The sequence below is a fragment of the Harpegnathos saltator genome, unplaced genomic scaffold (assembly GCF_003227715.2).
Source record: "Harpegnathos saltator strain DR-91 unplaced genomic scaffold, Hsal_v8.6 scaffold234, whole genome shotgun sequence".
Taxonomy (NCBI): domain Eukaryota; kingdom Metazoa; phylum Arthropoda; class Insecta; order Hymenoptera; family Formicidae; genus Harpegnathos; species Harpegnathos saltator.
The window spans coordinates 291,505-309,259 of record NW_020230022.1 but is presented as its reverse complement, the minus strand read 5'-3'; the positions used below and the strand labels follow the sequence as shown (position 1 = coordinate 309,259).

The window sequence follows — 17,755 nt, the reverse complement described above, 5'->3', positions numbered from 1 at the left end:
CGGGAGGAGTCGGGTTAATCCCGTCTTCCCCTGCGCTGACAGAGGCGGGCCCGAGGCGGCCGAGGAGGCTCTCGACGAATCGGGGGCGGCTCCTCGGCCGGCGCCACCTCGGGCCCGTTCCCTATACCCGGGGAGCGCCGCCTCCTCCCCCGTCGCTCCCTGCGACGGGCTCCGGGACGGCGCTCCCATTCGGCGGCCTCCTTTCGGGTCATTACGTCCCTGGAGAAGGAGGCCGCCGCCTCCCATGTCTCCTTGCTCCCGCACATGGCCTGGACCATGCGCGGGATCGATAGGGCCTCCTCCGCGCAACCCACCGTCCGGGCGAGGACACGGCCCCATGCTTCGCATGTGGCCAGCGTATGATGCGCCGTGTCCTCGAGTGCCGGGCAGTGGTGGCATCGCGCGGTGGGCTCCTTCTGAATCCGGTGCAGGTATCGACCGAAACATCCATGTCCCGTCAGCACCTGCGCCAGATGGAACGAGAGTCCGCGTCCCCTCCTGTCTGCCATCACCGGCAGACAGGGGTGGACGGCTTCGGCCGTTCGGAGCCCGGGTACGCGCGGATCCGTCAGTAGGGCGTCCCACTGCTCGAATACCTGGACTCTGACCTGAGACCTCAGGGCCGCCAGGCCCCTGGCCGTTACCTCCTCCCCCCTCTCGCGGAGCTCCCGCACCCTCCAATAAAGGGTGCAACGCTCCTCGGCAAGGAGTTCCACGGGAGGGGAGCCGGCCAGAGTCGTCACCGCCATATACGATACGGCGCGGTACCCCCTGATCGCCCTCATAACCACCGACCGCAGCGCCTGGCGCTTCAAGCATTTGTTGCGGCCAGCGGCCTTCAACTGGGGCGCCCAGATGAGCGCCCCATAGAGGGCGATCGAGAGCACCACACCCACGTACAGGCGGCGAGCGTGCCACCCAGGGCCCCCTGGGTCCGCATAAGCCCGGCGAGAGCCAAGCCTGCAGTGCGGACCCGAGAGGCCAGCCACCTGAAATGCGGCCCGAAGTCCCACCGGCCGTCCAACACCAGGCCCAGATATTTTATCTGGGGCTCGATGCGGACGTGGACTCCGTCCACAAGGACTTGGGACTCCGGCGGCGCCCCACGGCTGCCGTCGTGAAAGTAAACGGCCTCCGTTTTTTGGGGCGCCACCTGCTGCCCCAGGCCCCTGATGGTGCCCACCACCGATGCCAGCGCAGCCTCCGCACGGAAGCGGGCATCTCCCCAGTCCTCTCCCCCAGCCACCACTAAGGTGTCATCTGCATAGCAAATGACGTGGCAACCGGGGGGAAGCACCCCCCGAGAGTCGAGCGAAGCACCCGGTCGAAGGTGATGTCCAATAGCAGAGCCGAGTACCGACCCCTGCGGGACACCACACTCCATAGTCCGCCGGCCTTGGACCCCGCCTCTCTCCGTGTAGGCGAGTTCTCTGCCACCGAAGTAAGCCAACAGGATACGCCGGAGGTAGATGGGCACCTCGTGATATTCGAGGGCCCGTCCAACCTCCGGCCAGGGAAGGGTGTTGAAGGCGTTGGTTATGTCCAGAGACACCGCCAACAACACTCCGCCCTCCTCCTCCACGACAGCACGGGTCCCGGACGCACTGGATCGCATCCAGCGTTGATTGTCCGGGCCTGAACCCATATTGTCTGTCGTGGAGGTTCGGCCCCTCCGATGACAGATGCTGGACGAGGCGGTCGGCAATGATGCGCTCCAACATTTTGCCTGCCTCGTCCAGCAGACATATCGGCCTATAGGCCGACGGACTACCGGGTACTTTGCCTTCCTTCGGGAGAAGGACCAACTTGGCCCTCCTCCACTCCTGGGGGAATGACCCCTCCCTAAGACACCGTGAGAACACTTCCCGTGGCTGCGGACAAGTTTCCCTCGCCGAGTGCGAGAGCCCAGGCTCGGCCAGGAATCCCGTCGGGACCGGGAGCTTTGCCCCTGGTCCCGAGCTTCTTCCTGGCCATGGCGAACTCCTCCGAAGTGACCTCTAGGCCCTCGTTCCAATCCCCGTCCTGCAACTCCGGGACAGGGATCCGGGGTGGACCCCCGACTACTCTCGGAAAGAGAGTGTCGAGAGTCCCCTCGAGGGCCTGGGGCTCAAGGACCTCTGTCGGTAGGGGCGCCCATGGTCGGATTTTTCCAACTGTACGTTTGTACGGACGCCCCCACGGGTCCTCATCCAAGGAGCTCACCAACTCATCCCAGGCTTTTTTCTTCGCCTCGACGATGGCGGCCTTGAGGGCTTCCCTCGCTTGGAGGTAGCCCTCTTTCGCCCTTGCGGCATCCCCGTCGCGTCACCGGGCCCGGGTATACACCCTCCTGGCGCGGACGGAGGCTCGCCGAAGTTCAGCGATTTCCACCAGTAGGCGGCCCGGCGTGGACGGGGGTGGGACCGGGGCATTGCGGCGTCGCACGCCGACGTCAAAATGCCCACCAACTCCCTTGCCCCCTCACGGGGGTTGAGGTCCCACTCATCTGGATTCAGGTGCCAGGTGGCCACAAGGACGGCCGCCTGAAACTTGTCCGTATCTAGCTGACCGAGGGCCCACCTCTTGGGGAGGGGAAAGTTCCGCTGCTCTGGGCGACGGTCCAGCACCCGCTGAGGGGTGCGGAGACAGAGGGTCCACACTATGTACCGATGATCGGACAGCGTCTCACCCTCCGCCTCCACCACCCACTCCCGGAACATCCGGGCGGCCGAAGGAGAAGCCCACGTTAAATCAATGACGGACTCCCCCTTCGGCCGCACGCAGGTACTGGTCGACCCCCTGTTTATCAACAGGAGGCCGAGTCCCGCCGCCCAGTCGACCATGGCCCTGCCCCGGGGATCCTCCTGCCGGGGACTGCAACCCCATTCCGTAGAATGGGCGCAATGCGGCAATCTATCTAAGATTTCTTCAAGATGACCTGCCCAACCTCTTGAGACATGTCGACAATTATTTACTCAGACGAATGTGGTTCCAACAAGATGGAGCACTGGCTCATAAATCTCGAGCTGCTATACAATATTTAAACAATAGATTCCCGAATAGGTGGATTGATATGGGCAGCCGAGTTCAAGAATGGCCCCCACGATCACTCGACTTGACACCCTTAGATTTTTATTTCTGGGGCTACATTAGAGATATAGTTTATTCGCAAAAGCCTATAACCGTTGAAAATATGAAAAACCGGATCAGACAGGCTTGCAGAAATATTAATGTAGGTGTTCTTGAAAAAGTTAGGGACGACTTTCACCATAGACTAGAGCTATGCATACAAGTAAATGGCCAAGTTTTTGAACACTTTAAGTAATTGTACACAAAAGAAGGTCTTGTCTTGACTGGCTGGATCATGCTCGGATCTTGCCTTGACTGGCTGGATCATGCTCGGATCTTGCCTTGACTGGCTGGATCATGCTCGGATCTTGCCTTGACTGGTTGGATCATGCTCGGATCTTGCCTTGACTGGCTGGATCCTGCTCGGATCTTGCCTTGACTGGCTGGATCATGCTCGGATCTTGCCTTGACTGGTTGGATCATGCTCGGATCTTGCCTTCACTGGCTGGATCATGCTCGGATCTTGCCTTGACTGGCTGGATCGTGCTCTGATCTTGCCTTGACTGGTTGGATCATGCAAGATAAGATTATCGGAAAGTGAATGTTTTACGAAATATTTTGTATTTTTATCAAGATTTTGTAAATTTGGAGCTTTATAACTCGAAAAGTACTTCACCAAAAAACATTTGATTATCGTGTATTGGGAAGCTCTCGAGGTTAGCTACAAGAATATGTAATAAAAAATAGGGGGTGCTACCTAAAAAATTTAAGGTAACCTTCACGTGACCTTCAAATGACTCTTCAAGGTCAAATCAATGGTACCATCTTATGGCCCCCTCGGAACCATACAAAACATGTCTGAACCATTTTTCTCTAAAATAAAAAATAAGAGAGATATTTGGTGTGGACACTTAAAATGGGACACCCTGTTTATTATACAGTGCCTACCAAAAGTTCGGGGCCACCTAAATAATTTTTGAACGGTTTGAAATATAGGATTGAAATTTATAAGGATTCAATGGGATCACAAAATCTATTATTTAACCACAAAAACACTCATCTCCATACTCCCGGGGCCGTGGGGAGGGGGGAGCCAAAAAATCTCAAATGGCATGTTGGGTTGAGTGAGGGCTCGTTCGAAAGGGTTTTCCGAGACAAAAACAACGCGAGATCGCCGAGGTCTTTACAATTTTTTTTCGCATAGTTATGATAATTTGAACATTGAGATTTTGCGAAGGCCCACAGCGACAACAGAAGAAAGGTCAGGCTTCACGCGGGCACGCGCGTTCCTGTGTGTGCGTGCGTGCGTGCGTGCGTGCGTGCGTGTGTGTGTGTGTGTGCGTGTCTGGCCAATTAAGGCAAGACCGAGATAGGAACACTGGTGTATGTGAAGGAATAAAAACACTAATTATTTAATCAAATGTTCAAATTGATGTCCTTCGACAACTTGGCAGTGTCTTAAACGAACGTAAAACGTTTCAATTACGTTAGTTAAAAAATCGGGTGTGATTGAATTTGAACGTTCACTATTTTTTCCCGTAGCTCTTCTAAATTTTCGGACCTAGTCTCATAGACCTTTGTTTTCAAAATTATTGCAATTTGCTAAGAAACCAAGTGATACCGGCTATTCAAGATATTGCTGGAGAAGCTTTCCACAATGTTTGGTTTCAGCAGGATGGGGTTCCAGCTCATTTTTCTCTATAAGCTCGAAATATTCTAAACGATGTTTTCACTGATCGATGGATTGGTAGAAGAGGCACAATAGAATGGCCACCGAGATCACCAGATCTGACCCCATTAGACTTCTTTTACTGGGGGTATTTGAAAACAAAGGTCTATGAGACTAGGTCCGAAAATTTAGAAGAGCTGCGGGAAAAAATAGTGAACGTTTCAAATTCAATCACACCTGATTTTTTAACTAACATAATTGAAACGTTTTACATTCGTTTAAGACACTGCCAAGTTGTTGAAGGACATCAATTTGATTAAATAATTAGTGTTTTTATTCCTTCACATACGCCAGTGTTCTTATCTCGGTCTTGCCTTAGTTGGCCGAACACACACACACACACACACACACGCACGCACGCACGCACACACAGGAACGCGCGTGCCCGCGTGAAGCCTGACCTTTCTTCTGTTGTCGCTGTGGGCACTTGCAAAATCTCAATGTTCAAATGATCATAACTCTGCGAAAAAAATCGTAGAGACCTCGGCAACCTCGCGTTATTGCCAAAATTAGTCCGTGAACAATAGATTTAAAAATGTCAAAAATAAATATCATTTAAATGTTAATGGTTCTTTTCAGCAAGAAACATCTTTTATTTTCTAAGATAATATGTAGCCAATAAAATACGAAAACGCATACTTTGTACAACATATACAGTTTCTACCAACTTTGATTAATTTAACCGGTTGGTTATTCCATCGGAATCGACCAATCGCGTTTGTCAATTCTGATCTACAATTAATGCGATAGGTTAATTCCGATGGAGTAAACAGCCGGAAAAATTAATCAAAATTGGTAGAAACGGACAAGTGTTCCTTACTGAAAAATACCCAATAATTATCCTTGTTTTACCTGAAGTGGGAAATACGCGCTTCGACAGTACAATTTAAGCGAGAAGAGCACACTCGTGCATAATGGGATAATGCATAACATAAGGAAATTGATCGATCAGAGTCGTTTATTTCCATTGTGATAGTAAAAATGAGGATTTTAATTGCTTTATTTCTTTATGCGTCATGCATTATACCTTAATGCAAAAGTGTGTGCTTCTCGCTGAAGCATGCATTAGCACACATACATAATAACATCAAAAATAAATTATTAAAATAATTTCTGTAACTTAAATTAAATTGAATGACTTAATGCTTATAAAATGGGGGAGGAGGATTTAAATAAATCCGCATCTGCTCAAATTCTGCCGTAAATCTGTCGTAAAACGTGCTTGACACGATGTGCTGTGTTACTGCCGCAAATCTGCCGTCAGACGCTGCTTGGCACGGTGTGCTCGGTTTCTGCCGCAAATCTGCCGTCGGACGCTACTTGACACGCTCGATTTCTGCTGCAAATATGTCGTTAAATTACTCTTGGCACAATCTGCTCAATTTCTGCTATCAGTATGCTGTTACATTACTAAGGATAGTTTGTTCGATTTCTGCCGTCAATCTGCTATCAAGTCTGTTAACAGATCTTGTTGTATTATTGCCGACATTCTGCCGACATCATTTGATAAAACAGATTTCGCTTCAATTCTGACGCTATTCTGTCGACAAAACTTGCTGCATACATTTGCCAAAATATGCTTTTGACAGACTTGGCTATTAGGGTTAATATTATGGCTATTAGGGCTATTTGACTACAATATTTCTAAGAGCACACATTGCAACGTTGCCGTAATGTTTCATTGTAATATTTCTAAGGGCGGACATTTCAACATTGCCACAATCTTGCAGCAACGTTACAGGAACATTTCGTAACCATCATGCAATGTTACAATGTTTCTGTGTAATAATTCTGCAATATCCTGCAACATTTCGGTGCTGTATGGGTGAATAATAAAGAACGACGTTTTCATAAAAGTTATTAATTTTAATATGTTCTTTTACTCTATATATTTGGCATTCAGGTTCATTTTCCTCGTCATCATTAAACATATTCCATAAAAATAACAAATCCATGTTTGTGTTCTATAAGAATATTTATAAAAATATTTTTGTTAAACAAGAATATGAATCAAATTATAAGTTACCTAAAATATATATCTAAGATATATATGTATACTCAACTATAAAAGATTAGGTTTGATATCTTAATATGGTTTTTTCGAAATGCAAATAAATCAAGATGCAATCACGTCCTTTACTTGTTATGAGCTAATCGGATCTGATCAGATTGCTCCGAGGACACGTTTCATAAATCGGATTAGTCTAGGGAACTTTTTCTAAAGTCAGTTTATATCACTGCTTCCAATTCGATTACAAATCAGATTGCTAGAAGTAAACACCCACAGACAGCGATCACGGATCCGGATCCATCTAGGGGATTCTTTAAAATTTAGTGAGTGAGTATCACTGCTTGGTCCGATTTGGAATCCGACTAGTTGTCGTAAACACTCCGTGTAAACGTAGTTTATGTTCCTTCCGCATCTTCTTATCTCCATGGAAAGAAGAAAGTAGAAGCAGAGAGAAACTTAAGAGCAGCCACAGCCGTGTTTTGCTTGAGGCGCTTTTTCGCGACTGTTTGATACCACCTTCTGCATCCATTTTTAGCCGGGAACTATTTGCTGCATCCATTTTCTGGCGCACCGGTAAAGTCTCCACTTGGTGCGAGTCCTGGAAGTGGACGTAGCACGGACTCGCACCAAGTGGAGACTTTACCGGTGCGCCAGAAAATGGATACAGCAAATAGTTCCCGGCTAAAAATGGATGCAGAGGGCGGTATCAAACAGTCGCGAAAAAGCGCCTCGAGCAAAACGCGGCCGCGGCCGCTCTCAAGTTTCTCTCTGGTAGAAGAGATGTTTCGTGTTTTATAACTTTTTGATTACCTCTTGTTTAGTAATCTCTTGTTTCATAAGCTCTTGTTTAATTATCATCATCAGAATTCAAATGCCTTATCAGTATACTCACGTGTTATCTGAATTTATTTGTTGAAACAGTTTTAACAAATTTAATAAACTATAAATTTTACGAAATTTATATTTCTACTCGTTCACAGTCAGTTATTGCACTAAATTTACTTTTCTTAGCACGTGTTATAATTTAGTTATTGCAAAGTTATTGAAAATTAATAATTATTACTATGGATAAGAATGAAAAATTACAATTATTGAGAAATGCTATAAGAACTTATCCTGATTTCCCGGAACCTGGGATCCTTTTTCGGTAAGTTAAGATTCATTTTCAGTAAGTTAAGATCTTGTAAATTTTTATTTATTTCTCTCAAAAATATTTAAATGTTTATGGTTATTACATATATTTTATTATATGAATTATTTATTATCTTTCATCAGGGATATATTTGGCGTGTTTCAAAATATTGCAGCTTTGAGGGCAATGAGAGATTTAATTGTGGAGCATATTTTATTCTTAGAAATTGACTTGGTTATTGGTTTAGACTCACGTGGCTTTCTTTTTGGTCCTATGATTTGTATGGAGTTAGGCAAACCTTTCTTGCCTATTAGGAAACAAGGCAAGCTTCCAGGCAAAGTTATGAAGCAAGATTACACATTGGAGTATGGCAAGGTATATATTGACCAAATTAAGGAAAAATAAATTTGCTCATTCTCTCTCTCTCTCTAAAATGTCTTTCTATATATAAAATATATAAGAAAATATTTAACACTTTATCACTTACATAGGCTACGTTTGAACTGCAAACAGAATTCATTAAAAATGGTACCAGAGCACTCATTGTCGATGATCTATTAGCAACTGGAGGTAAAGTATACAAAAATATTAGGCTGTGCAAACAAATAGAGTATATGTATACAAAGTATTTATGGAATATATAATTAGTATAAAATTAATAGAAAATTCTTTAAAGGTACTATGGCTGCAGCTGTGCAACTATTGAAATCAGTAGGTGCTGATGTGGTAGAATGCCTAGTGATAATAGAATTGACAACATTAAAAGGTCGTAATAAGGTTGGGGTACCTGTTTATTCTTTTGTGCAATATGATTAGCAGATAATATACAATAATTTTTTACAAATATTTTACAAATGTTTGACCAGAGATTTTCTGTTCATATAATAAGTATTATGACTATACATTCCTTTCACATAGCAAATGTAAAAGTACAAATATTTTTCTACATTTTACGCAGACATGTACAAAAGATATCCAATATTTTATATATTAAAGTGTAAAAATAAACTTAATAATTTTTTTAGAGCTATAGAATTCTTGAAAATATATAATAGGAAATTTAATACATAATTTAATATAATAAATTAGTATAAAATGATATCCTTATATTATGCATGATTACATTAAAATATTACTTTTATATTTTACTTCAAGTTTTATCAAATCAACTTTAAATATGATCTAATATTTAACTTTGATTCATTTTCACTTTGATTTCAGTGTATCTAAAAAACTTAGCACTTCATATTCAAGTTTTATCACATCTCGTTGTAATTTTTCATAATTTTTTGGTGCAATGTCTTTAAAGTTTGAAGTTTCATTTATCATATTTTTGTATTTTATACAAACTTGTATGCCTCGTAGTTGCAAATCTGAATTTTTTTTGTACAAATGCTCACAGTATGATCTTTTATGCTTTTGGAAGTATCTCTGTACATCTAAAAACAGAAAATAAAAGATTTCCCATTCAAATAAATTAATTTGAACCAAATATTGTATATCTTACCATTTAATCTTGTATCATGAATTTGTTTTGCAATAGTATTAAAATTTTGGTTGGATTCTACAATCTTGTAATTACAATCTTGCGAATGCTGTTTTTGTGCTATACATTCTTTTAAGTCTGCAGTGCAAAAATTTTCAACGAGAAACTTGGGATACTTTTTCATCATAAATAAGGGGTAAGGTCCGGTGTGATTCAATTGTAATAGTTCACTTCTATAACAGATTTACATAGTTTAAATATAATTGTCTATAAAATGTGATTGTGTATAATGTCCTGTGTGTTATCATAACAATACCTTAGATTGGAATACACTCGTCCTGGCACTTCTTGATCCAACTTCCTTGCAATTTTTAATAAATCCTTTGTCCTAACATGACCTTGAGCGCTGTAAAAATCTTTTATGTCTTCACGACAATCTCTAGATGATTGTATTAAAGAAATTATGTTTTCCCTTGAATGAATGCTGTAAGCAACGACACATATCAGCAAAAGACGAGGCTTGTGAAATGTTATTAGATGGTCCCATAATATCAGCCATTCATCTCCTGATAATACTTCGCTCATTGCAGTCTGAAGTAACGGCCATGCGTATTCGCTGGTTGTTATACCATGCTCGCAGAAAATATTTAATAATTGTGGATCTGCCTCCAGTAGGATATTTTCAATAATTCCCAGAATATTTAATGGCGGGAGAGGATGATATTCGAACCAATTATGGCAATAGTTCAGTAATATACTTAGAATCAACTCAAAAGCAAGTAAAGGATCTTTCTGAAACAAATACGAATAGATACTTGAAATAAACATGTTTTAGTAATCATTTTGATAAACGACGTTTACTCAAAGTGGTGTAAAGAATTACCTGAAATACCATAAGAAATGGGAAAGCTAAATTGGGAAGAAATGGACTTTGCACAAGCAACGGACACCATTGCAGTAAACAGTTCATTGTCATGGCGAGTAACGACGCCTTATTCTTATCCGCTACAGAATAATTCCTTAAAGTATCCCATGTAAATCCTCCACGTGTTACTTTATTTGCCAAGGCAAGATATGCATTTCTATTAGCTGGGAGTTTTAGGATGATGGACCAGATTATCGCACGATATTGCTTTGGATATTCTCCGAATTCCGTTAAAATGGATATCAAACGTTTTGCATCTAATTCTTGCTTCATACTTTGTTGAACGTATTCTAAATGGTCACTTATTTTGTGCGCCTGCGGTCGATCTAACTCTAATGGTTTTTTTGACTGAGAACATTTTTCTGTGATAATTTTGTTGGTATGCATTATATTTAGACATCCTTCTTGATTAATGTATGCTATGTATTTGCCAGCTGATGAAACAGCAAATTTTTTAACTCTATTGATGGCATCAGATATCTCAAGGGAGTTTAACAAATTTAAGTCACAAAAGTGAAGAGAACATTTTGAAGATAAAAGTGCGACGATTTTATTTGCCCCGCCATCCAGTGGACGTGGAATGACAGCCAACTGTTTTACTTGGACAAAATTACTAGGCAGAGATAATTTTCTCAACAAACTCCAATCATATGTGTTAAGAATGTTTATGCCTTTTATGCTAATCATTATCATGGCTTTTCCATCTTTTGTGAAGTTAAAATCCTTGACAGAAAGTGCATCAAATATTTTTGTGTTGATCTTAATATCCTTGTCTAATTGCCTGAATAACCAAGCTTGCATAGTGTCATTGTTGTACAGTACAACAATGTGACCAGTGTTTGAGAAAAGAGCCTTTCTTATTACTGCATTTTTTGCATTAATTTTCAACTGATAAGTTTTACTATAGGATTGTAGATACCATATTATGACCTCACTCTTAGAGTAAGTTAGACAATGACTTTTGTAAAAGGAAATATGTATTGGTGGTAATTTATGTCCAGATAACAGAGAAAATTCATTTAAATTTGTATAAAGCTTCCAGATCTTTATATCACCAGTGTTACATCCTATCAAAATTTCCTCTCTGTATCTGGGATTGATAGCGAGAAAAGTAGCTTGTTCAATCTTTCCCAGTCTTTTGTATAATGGAATATCCTCATACAAATCAATGCAATATAAGTTACCTTTGGTATCCACTACGACAAGCCATTCTTCATCATAATCAAAAGCCAACTGGGTGAAGTTGAGGATAGCTGTACATTGCTCTTTTTCAGTACTAGCTTTAAGTTCATATTTGTGATTGTCGTCACTTTTGTTTAGTTTATTCCAGCCTCTGTTATACATAGTAGATATGTATGGAACTGTCATGAAGCAAAATTGCAATATGATTAGTTACTCGATATAATCTTTGACACAATTATTGTTTTAGAAATCTCTTTTCAAGCTTATTAATTTCATGTTTATTATTATCTATTATTTCTTTTAACAGAACGAAATAAGAACATATAAGATGTGACATAACCAAACCGTAATATGCAATATTGATGTTTTGTTCTTCTTTTAGTTATATGCGGCTTTCGGATACTCAAGTTGTTATAAATAACTCGTGGACGCCAAAACAACCGTCTATATTCAGTTCAGTTCGTTATATGGCTCCGAACTACATACAGCAATGTCCATACGCCACTTCCCAGTAATATGATGTAAAAAGAAAAACGGACAGCGCGTACGCAATCCTCACGATTAAAAAATTATGCGTAGTTACAAGAACTACATCCATCCACCACGGAGGCGAACAAGACTACTGTCTATGGATCTGTTCTTTATAGCTGCACTACTGGACTAGTGCAATAAGTTAAAATGAGACTATATTTTTTCTCATTCTAACTTATTGCACTAGTTTAGTAGTGCAACTATAAAGAACAGACCCTATATTCAGTTCAGTTTAGTCAGAAAGAAATCTGAGAGCGGCTATCAGCGAAGGTTCAGAAATTTTTATGAATTCGACGCGCCCCCAGAGAAAATAGACGTCAACTACGTCGATACGCCCCCTGAGAAAATAAACGTCAACTACATCGATGTCGTTCGGTAACGAGGTTTGTCTGTAATAGTTTGGTTCATATCTGAGCTACTACACAGAATATAGTAAAAATTATATATATCATCAGGAGGAATCATCCCAGCAAACACAATATTACATATAATGTGCATGTTAGTTATAATTTCCTATTCAACAATATAACTGTTATATAACACAAATGTTATATAATAGTTATGAATTAAGATCTTTATCAGTTTTCTTTCAGTATGTATAACAGTCAAGATATGATGAGCAAAATAATTAATTATTCGATAGAATTGTAAATAAGATTATCGAATTTGAAATACCGTATACAAGAAAGTCATTTTCACAATCATAAATAATACTTTTAAGGAAATGTTATAAATAACAATATATAAGAAAAATAATATAAAAAACTAATCCACGTTACATGTAATATTGTGTTTGCTGAAATATTTCACGCACTGCGTTTCGCGTAATTAGGAAAGGAAATTATTTAGGGTAAGAAATAAATATGAGAAATATATTATATTTTCAATTTTTTATTTTCTTTTATGTGTGTATGTGTGTGTGTGTGTGCGTGCGTGCGTGTGTATATATTTGTTATTGCGTCACATAAATATTTATATAGGACATTTCTCTGCCTCTTCTTCTCCATTCTCCTCTTCCTCTTCCTCTCCATTCTTCTCTTCTTCTTCCTGCATCTTCGCTTTCACCTCTTCATCTTCCTCTCCCTGTCCCTCTTCTTCTTCCTCTCCCTGTCCCTCTTCTTCTTCCTCTCCCTGTCCTTCCTCTTCCTCTTCCTCTTCCTCTTCCTAGTGCAGCTACCACCGCTGCTTCAATAATATTTTGTAAAGCTGCAGTCTGTAACAATAAGACAATATTAAAATATAAAGTAAAGAGTTAAATAAGAAGTTACAATTTAATATAATGTACTCAGTAAACATACATGTCTAAAAGACGTCTAAAAGCTTTCTTTAAGACAATTTTTAGACTTGTATGTGTAAAAAACGTCTTGAAGAAATCTTTTAGACGTCTTTTAGACATGTATGTTTACTGGATATTGATTAGCGTCTAGGCCCAGTTCCACAACTTCTAGTTAACTTAACCAGCTGGTTATTTCACTAGACTTGACCAATTGCATTTGACGTTAAGAATTAATCAGAATTAAACAATTACTATTGGCATTTAATCAGTAGTTAAAGTTATACAGAGGTTGTGGAACTGGGCTTTAGACATATATATCAGGTGTAGTAAAAAGAAATCCATTATTTTTCCAATAGATGGCTTTAGTTATCTGTATCTCGCGTTGTATAAGTCCGATGGGATTCCATCGGACATCCACTAGATGGCGTTAGAAAGATGAGATTTGTGGGGACTTTGAGCTCCCCAAAAGCGCACGCATCCGTTTTCCGTGCGGCGCTATAGAGCGCGCGCAAGTGTCACTCGTGCGGGAAAAAGGACCAACGAGCCAACAGTAACCGTTGGAAGCGCACACAGAGCTCACGAACATACGATCGCTAGTATATAGTTAGTCATTCCTTTTTGTCGTGTGTGACACCGCGAGATCTGCACGCGGTCGCGATTGTGCGAGAGCGGGCAGGCAGGAGCATCGGCTCCGTTCGACACACACACACATATACATACGAGTCCCGCAGTGGCTCATATGTCGTGCGAGCGCAGAGAACTATTTTTTCTTGTTGTAAACGATAAGTTGTACCTGTGACTCACGTGCTCTGCAGCTGGCAGGCACGTGCGCAATAAAGGGACCAAAGAAGAACACGCCTAGGTTGATTTAGGAACCTACCCTCCACTTGCATCAGCGAGAGAGCAAGAGGACACAAAAACCCTAAAGATTTCGTACTAAAAAAAACTTTTCTGACAGTTTTGTAATTAGTTGACTCAGTTTTGTTTGAGCGCGCGTCAAAGATGGACACTAGCAAAGAGAAAATACGCTATATTTTACAGTTTTTCTTCGATAAAGGCGGAGACGCAAGCCAGGCAGCTGAAAATGTGAATAGTGTTTATGGTCCTGATACTGTAACAGCCAATCACGCGCAATTTTGGTTTCGTCGATTCCGTTCCAGTAATTTCGATGTCAAAGATGCACCACGCATTGGAAGGCCAATTGTCGAATATATCGATAAAATCATGGACATTTTCGAGTCCGACAGTCATGTAAGCACTGTTTCGATTGCCCAAGAGCTAAAGATTGCACAAAAAACCGTTTGGAACCATTTGAATAAGGCTGGATACAAAAAGAAGCTCGATGTATGGGTGCCACACGAGTTAATGAAAAAAAACCTCATGGACCGAATTTCCATCTGCGAATCGCTGCTGAATCGCAACAAAATCGACCCATTTCTGAAGCGGTTGGTCACTGGTGATGAAAAGTGGATCACTTACGACAACGTCAAGCGAAAACGGTCGTGGTCGAATCGCGGTGAGCCGGCGGAAACGGTGGCCAAGCCAGGATTGACGGCCAGGAAGGTTTTGCTGTGTGTTTGGTGGGATTGGCAGGGAATTATCTACTATGAGCTGCTCCCCTACGGCAAAACTCTTAACTCGGAACTGTACTGTCAACAATTGGACCGTCTGAAGGAAGCAATCGCCCAGAAGCGGCCAGCTTTGGCCAATAGGAGAGGAATTGTGTTCCATCAGGACAACGCCAGGCCACACACATCGATAGTGACTTGCCAGAAGCTCCGGGAGCTTGGTTGGGAGGTTCTTATGCATCCATCTTATAGTCCGGACCTGGCACCAAGTGATTACCATCTGTTCCTGTCCATGGCGAACAATTTTGCTGGTGAAAAATTTGCTTCAAGAGAGGCTTATGAAAATCGACTGTCTCAATTTTTTGCCAATAGGGACGAGGGCTTCTATGAGAGAGGCATAATGAAATTACCTTCAAAATGGCAACAAGTTATCGAACAAAACGGCGCATATTTGACCTAAATCGGATCAACTATGGTAATTAAAGCCTTCAATTTCATGCAAAAATAATGGATTTCTTTTTACTACACCTAATATGTAAGCAGTTTGAAAAGTTCTCGACCTGACACATACATACCCAGTAAGCAAAATGCTAACAGAATGCGCGCAGATTGACGCCAATTTCGATCAGATCTCCACATCAAAACCATAGCCATCTGTGTCCTCATTAGGCTCGTGTTTTGTCGACAGGACCTGTGTGACAGGCAGATTTGTAGCAAAAACCGCGCAAGACTTGCAATAATTTGACGGCAGATTATCGGCAGAAACCGCGCAAGTCCTGCTGCCAAACTACACGTAGAGTCTGCGCGTAGAGTTTGCTCGGTTTCTGCCGCCAATCTGCCGTCAAATTACTGCAAGTCTTGCGCGGTTTTTGCTACAAATCTGCCGTCAAATATCTGACAACAGGATCTGGCGCATATTTGACCGCAGATTGGCGGCATAATTTGATATAACAGATTCTGCGTTAAATTTTGCCTATTTGCCATCAAACTATGATAGCAGGCTTTGTTCGAAATCTGCTCGCGCAGGTTTGGCTATCTGGGTAGCATTAGAAACTGTCAAACTATAATTGTATTGGAAAGTGGCATCCCTGATATAAACCCATGTAAAATTTTATTCAATCTATCAAGTCATTCGAGTAGTAGCACCAGTTGAAAAAGCTTTGTGCAAGATAGGTGCCACATTTGCTAACAATTGACTAAAAATGCATTCGAATGCGTATTTCTCAAGCGTGTTTGGCACATTTTAAACAAAATAAAATGGATTTCAAACGTCGTTTCATAACTGTTGATGAAATTTGAATCCATCACTATACACCAGAGCGAAAAGAACCTTCCGGAATCATATTTTAATGATGGTATTGAATTATTGGAAAAACGTTGGAATAAATGTATTGAAGTTTTAGGAGATTATATTGAAAAACCTATTTCACGGCAAAAAAAATTTTCTTTCATTGTTATGCCAAGAACTTTTCAGACTGCCCTCGTAGATTTTTATACTTACTGTTAACGTTATTGGCTCGGTCGCCGTCGTGGCCATTGCTGCCGTCGTCGATGTCGCCCCGGTAATTTTTTCAGACACTGCCATCGTAGCCGTCGTGGCTGTCGCGGACGTCGTGACCATTGTGGCTGTGGCGGGCGTCGTGACCGTTGTGGCGGTCTTCGTCGTCATCGTATTAAGCCCGTTCTGAAATAATTCATGAAACATATTTGTTATAGAAAAGCATTTATAATATATATATATAATTAATATTTAACGGTTAAATATATATTTACCTCATTCGCCGACATCCTCGCATATGCACTGTCTAACACCTACTAAGCAACTGACATCTACTGACACCAACTAACTGGAAAACATATGCAGCACGCTAGGCACATAGCTGCGGATTGTTTATGATTGCGCGTACGTGCACGCGTTTTCTGAAACAAATAAATCATATAAGAGCACGGTATAAACAACGACAAAAAAACATACGTTGTAAAAGCTATCCATGTCGAATCCACATAATTTATGTCATGTGAATTCATGCACGAGTTATTTACATTAACATAACTTTTTCACCACAGTTAACTTGTATAAAAGTTGTCAATAAACTTTACAAGCGTTGTTTTTATCATTCGCTTGACGATTTGAAATAAAAGAAGCGCTGCTGTTTAGCGACTCTGTCGCCGAGAATAGTCAATCTGCGTCGCGAGGTTCACAATAACGTTTGTTATAGCGGTGCTTCGCTATTCGTGCTTTGTGATAAGTATTTTGACCTGAGTCTTTTTTTCCTTCGTGAGATTAGTGTTTTACAACATTTGTTTCTAAATGATCTCTCAGATCTACGTGATCTGTCTCTTTTGCAACACGTATTACGGTTTTTTGCCAAATACCATTATTAATAAATATATTTGTATACGCCTGTATTGGTGTGTATACTTCATTGTATTGGTTCATTTATTCATTCTTTTATTTCCTTTTACGTGTTGCTTTTTTTTCCTTTTTCCATTTTTCTCTTTATTCTGTCATTTTTAGTTTCTCACATTTTACATATTTTTTCTCACATATCTAAAATTATTTTTTGCACTGCATTGCAAATAAAAATATAAAGACTATGTTGACTCCAGAAGATAGCTTTTATAACAGGTACATATATAATTAAATTAATAATTAAATTAATGAAATTGATTAACCCTTTGCGGTCGGCAGATTTCGAAGAGATCGATAAACATTAATATCTGTAAGTTGATCTAAAAATTTGAATCTAGTATCGGGAGGATAGTTTTCTTTCATTATCGTTAGCCTCGTTCGCCGTGCCGCGTGCCAGGCGATCATGAATGCCAGCCTGGTGGCACCGACTTCTATGATGACTTGCGAATGCCGC

The 17,755-nt window shown here is 41.4% G+C and overlaps 3 protein-coding genes across 3 annotated transcripts; 1 reads left to right on the top strand and 2 right to left on the bottom strand.

Annotated features, from left to right (window-relative positions):
- Positions 1-7,746: 7,746 nt before the first annotated feature.
- Positions 7,747-8,923, top strand: Aprt (adenine phosphoribosyltransferase). The gene is made up of 4 exons (XM_011152607.3): positions 7,747-7,935; positions 8,064-8,295; positions 8,412-8,490; positions 8,597-8,923. Exons 1-4 carry the CDS (start codon positions 7,853-7,855, stop codon positions 8,734-8,736), a joined length of 534 nt encoding a protein of 177 aa, XP_011150909.1. The 5' UTR covers positions 7,747-7,852; the 3' UTR covers positions 8,737-8,923.
- Positions 8,924-9,007: 84 nt separating this feature from the next.
- Positions 9,008-12,228, bottom strand: LOC105190099 (TBC1 domain family member 31). Its single transcript, XM_019844610.2, has 5 exons — positions 11,859-12,228; positions 10,290-11,692; positions 9,723-10,198; positions 9,428-9,639; positions 9,008-9,359 (listed from the first exon to the last, which is right to left on the bottom strand). The coding sequence occupies exons 2-5, from the start codon at positions 11,673-11,675 to the stop codon at positions 9,127-9,129; spliced, it is 2,307 nt and encodes a 768-aa protein (XP_019700169.1). The 5' UTR covers positions 11,676-11,692; positions 11,859-12,228; the 3' UTR covers positions 9,008-9,126.
- A 3,412-nt stretch (positions 12,229-15,640) lies between these two features.
- LOC112588506 (probable transcription-associated protein 1) lies at positions 15,641-16,902 on the bottom strand. The gene is made up of 3 exons (XM_025298677.1): positions 16,662-16,902; positions 16,356-16,572; positions 15,641-15,723 (listed from the first exon to the last, which is right to left on the bottom strand). The coding sequence occupies exons 1-3, from the start codon at positions 16,674-16,676 to the stop codon at positions 15,641-15,643; spliced, it is 315 nt and encodes a 104-aa protein (XP_025154462.1). The 5' UTR covers positions 16,677-16,902.
- Positions 16,903-17,755: the final 853 nt, after the last annotated feature.

What these genes read in the sequence shown, in the direction of transcription:
- Aprt (XM_011152607.3), top strand. Translation starts at nt 7,853, where the DNA reads ATGGATAAGAATGAAAAATTACAATTATTGAGAAATGCTATAAGAACT. An exon ending in GAACCTGGGATCCTTTTTCG is followed by an intron (nt 7,936 to 8,063) that starts GTAAGTTAAGAT and finishes ATCTTTCATCAG; the next exon opens with GGATATATTTGGCGTGTTTC. An exon ending in TGATCTATTAGCAACTGGAG is followed by an intron (nt 8,491 to 8,596) that starts GTAAAGTATACA and finishes AATTCTTTAAAG; the next exon opens with GTACTATGGCTGCAGCTGTG.
- LOC105190099 (XM_019844610.2), bottom strand. Translation starts at nt 11,675, where the DNA reads ATGTATAACAGAGGCTGGAATAAACTAAACAAAAGTGACGACAATCAC. An exon ending in CATTTCTTATGGTATTTCAG is followed by an intron (nt 10,199 to 10,289) that starts GTAATTCTTTAC and finishes TATTTGTTTCAG; the next exon opens with AAAGATCCTTTACTTGCTTT. An exon ending in CGAGTGTATTCCAATCTAAG is followed by an intron (nt 9,640 to 9,722) that starts GTATTGTTATGA and finishes AATCTGTTATAG; the next exon opens with AAGTGAACTATTACAATTGA.
- LOC112588506 (XM_025298677.1), bottom strand. An exon ending in CTACGAGGGCAGTCTGAAAA is followed by an intron (nt 15,724 to 16,355) that starts GTTCTTGGCATA and finishes ATTTGACGGCAG; the next exon opens with ATTGGCGGCAGAAACCGAGC.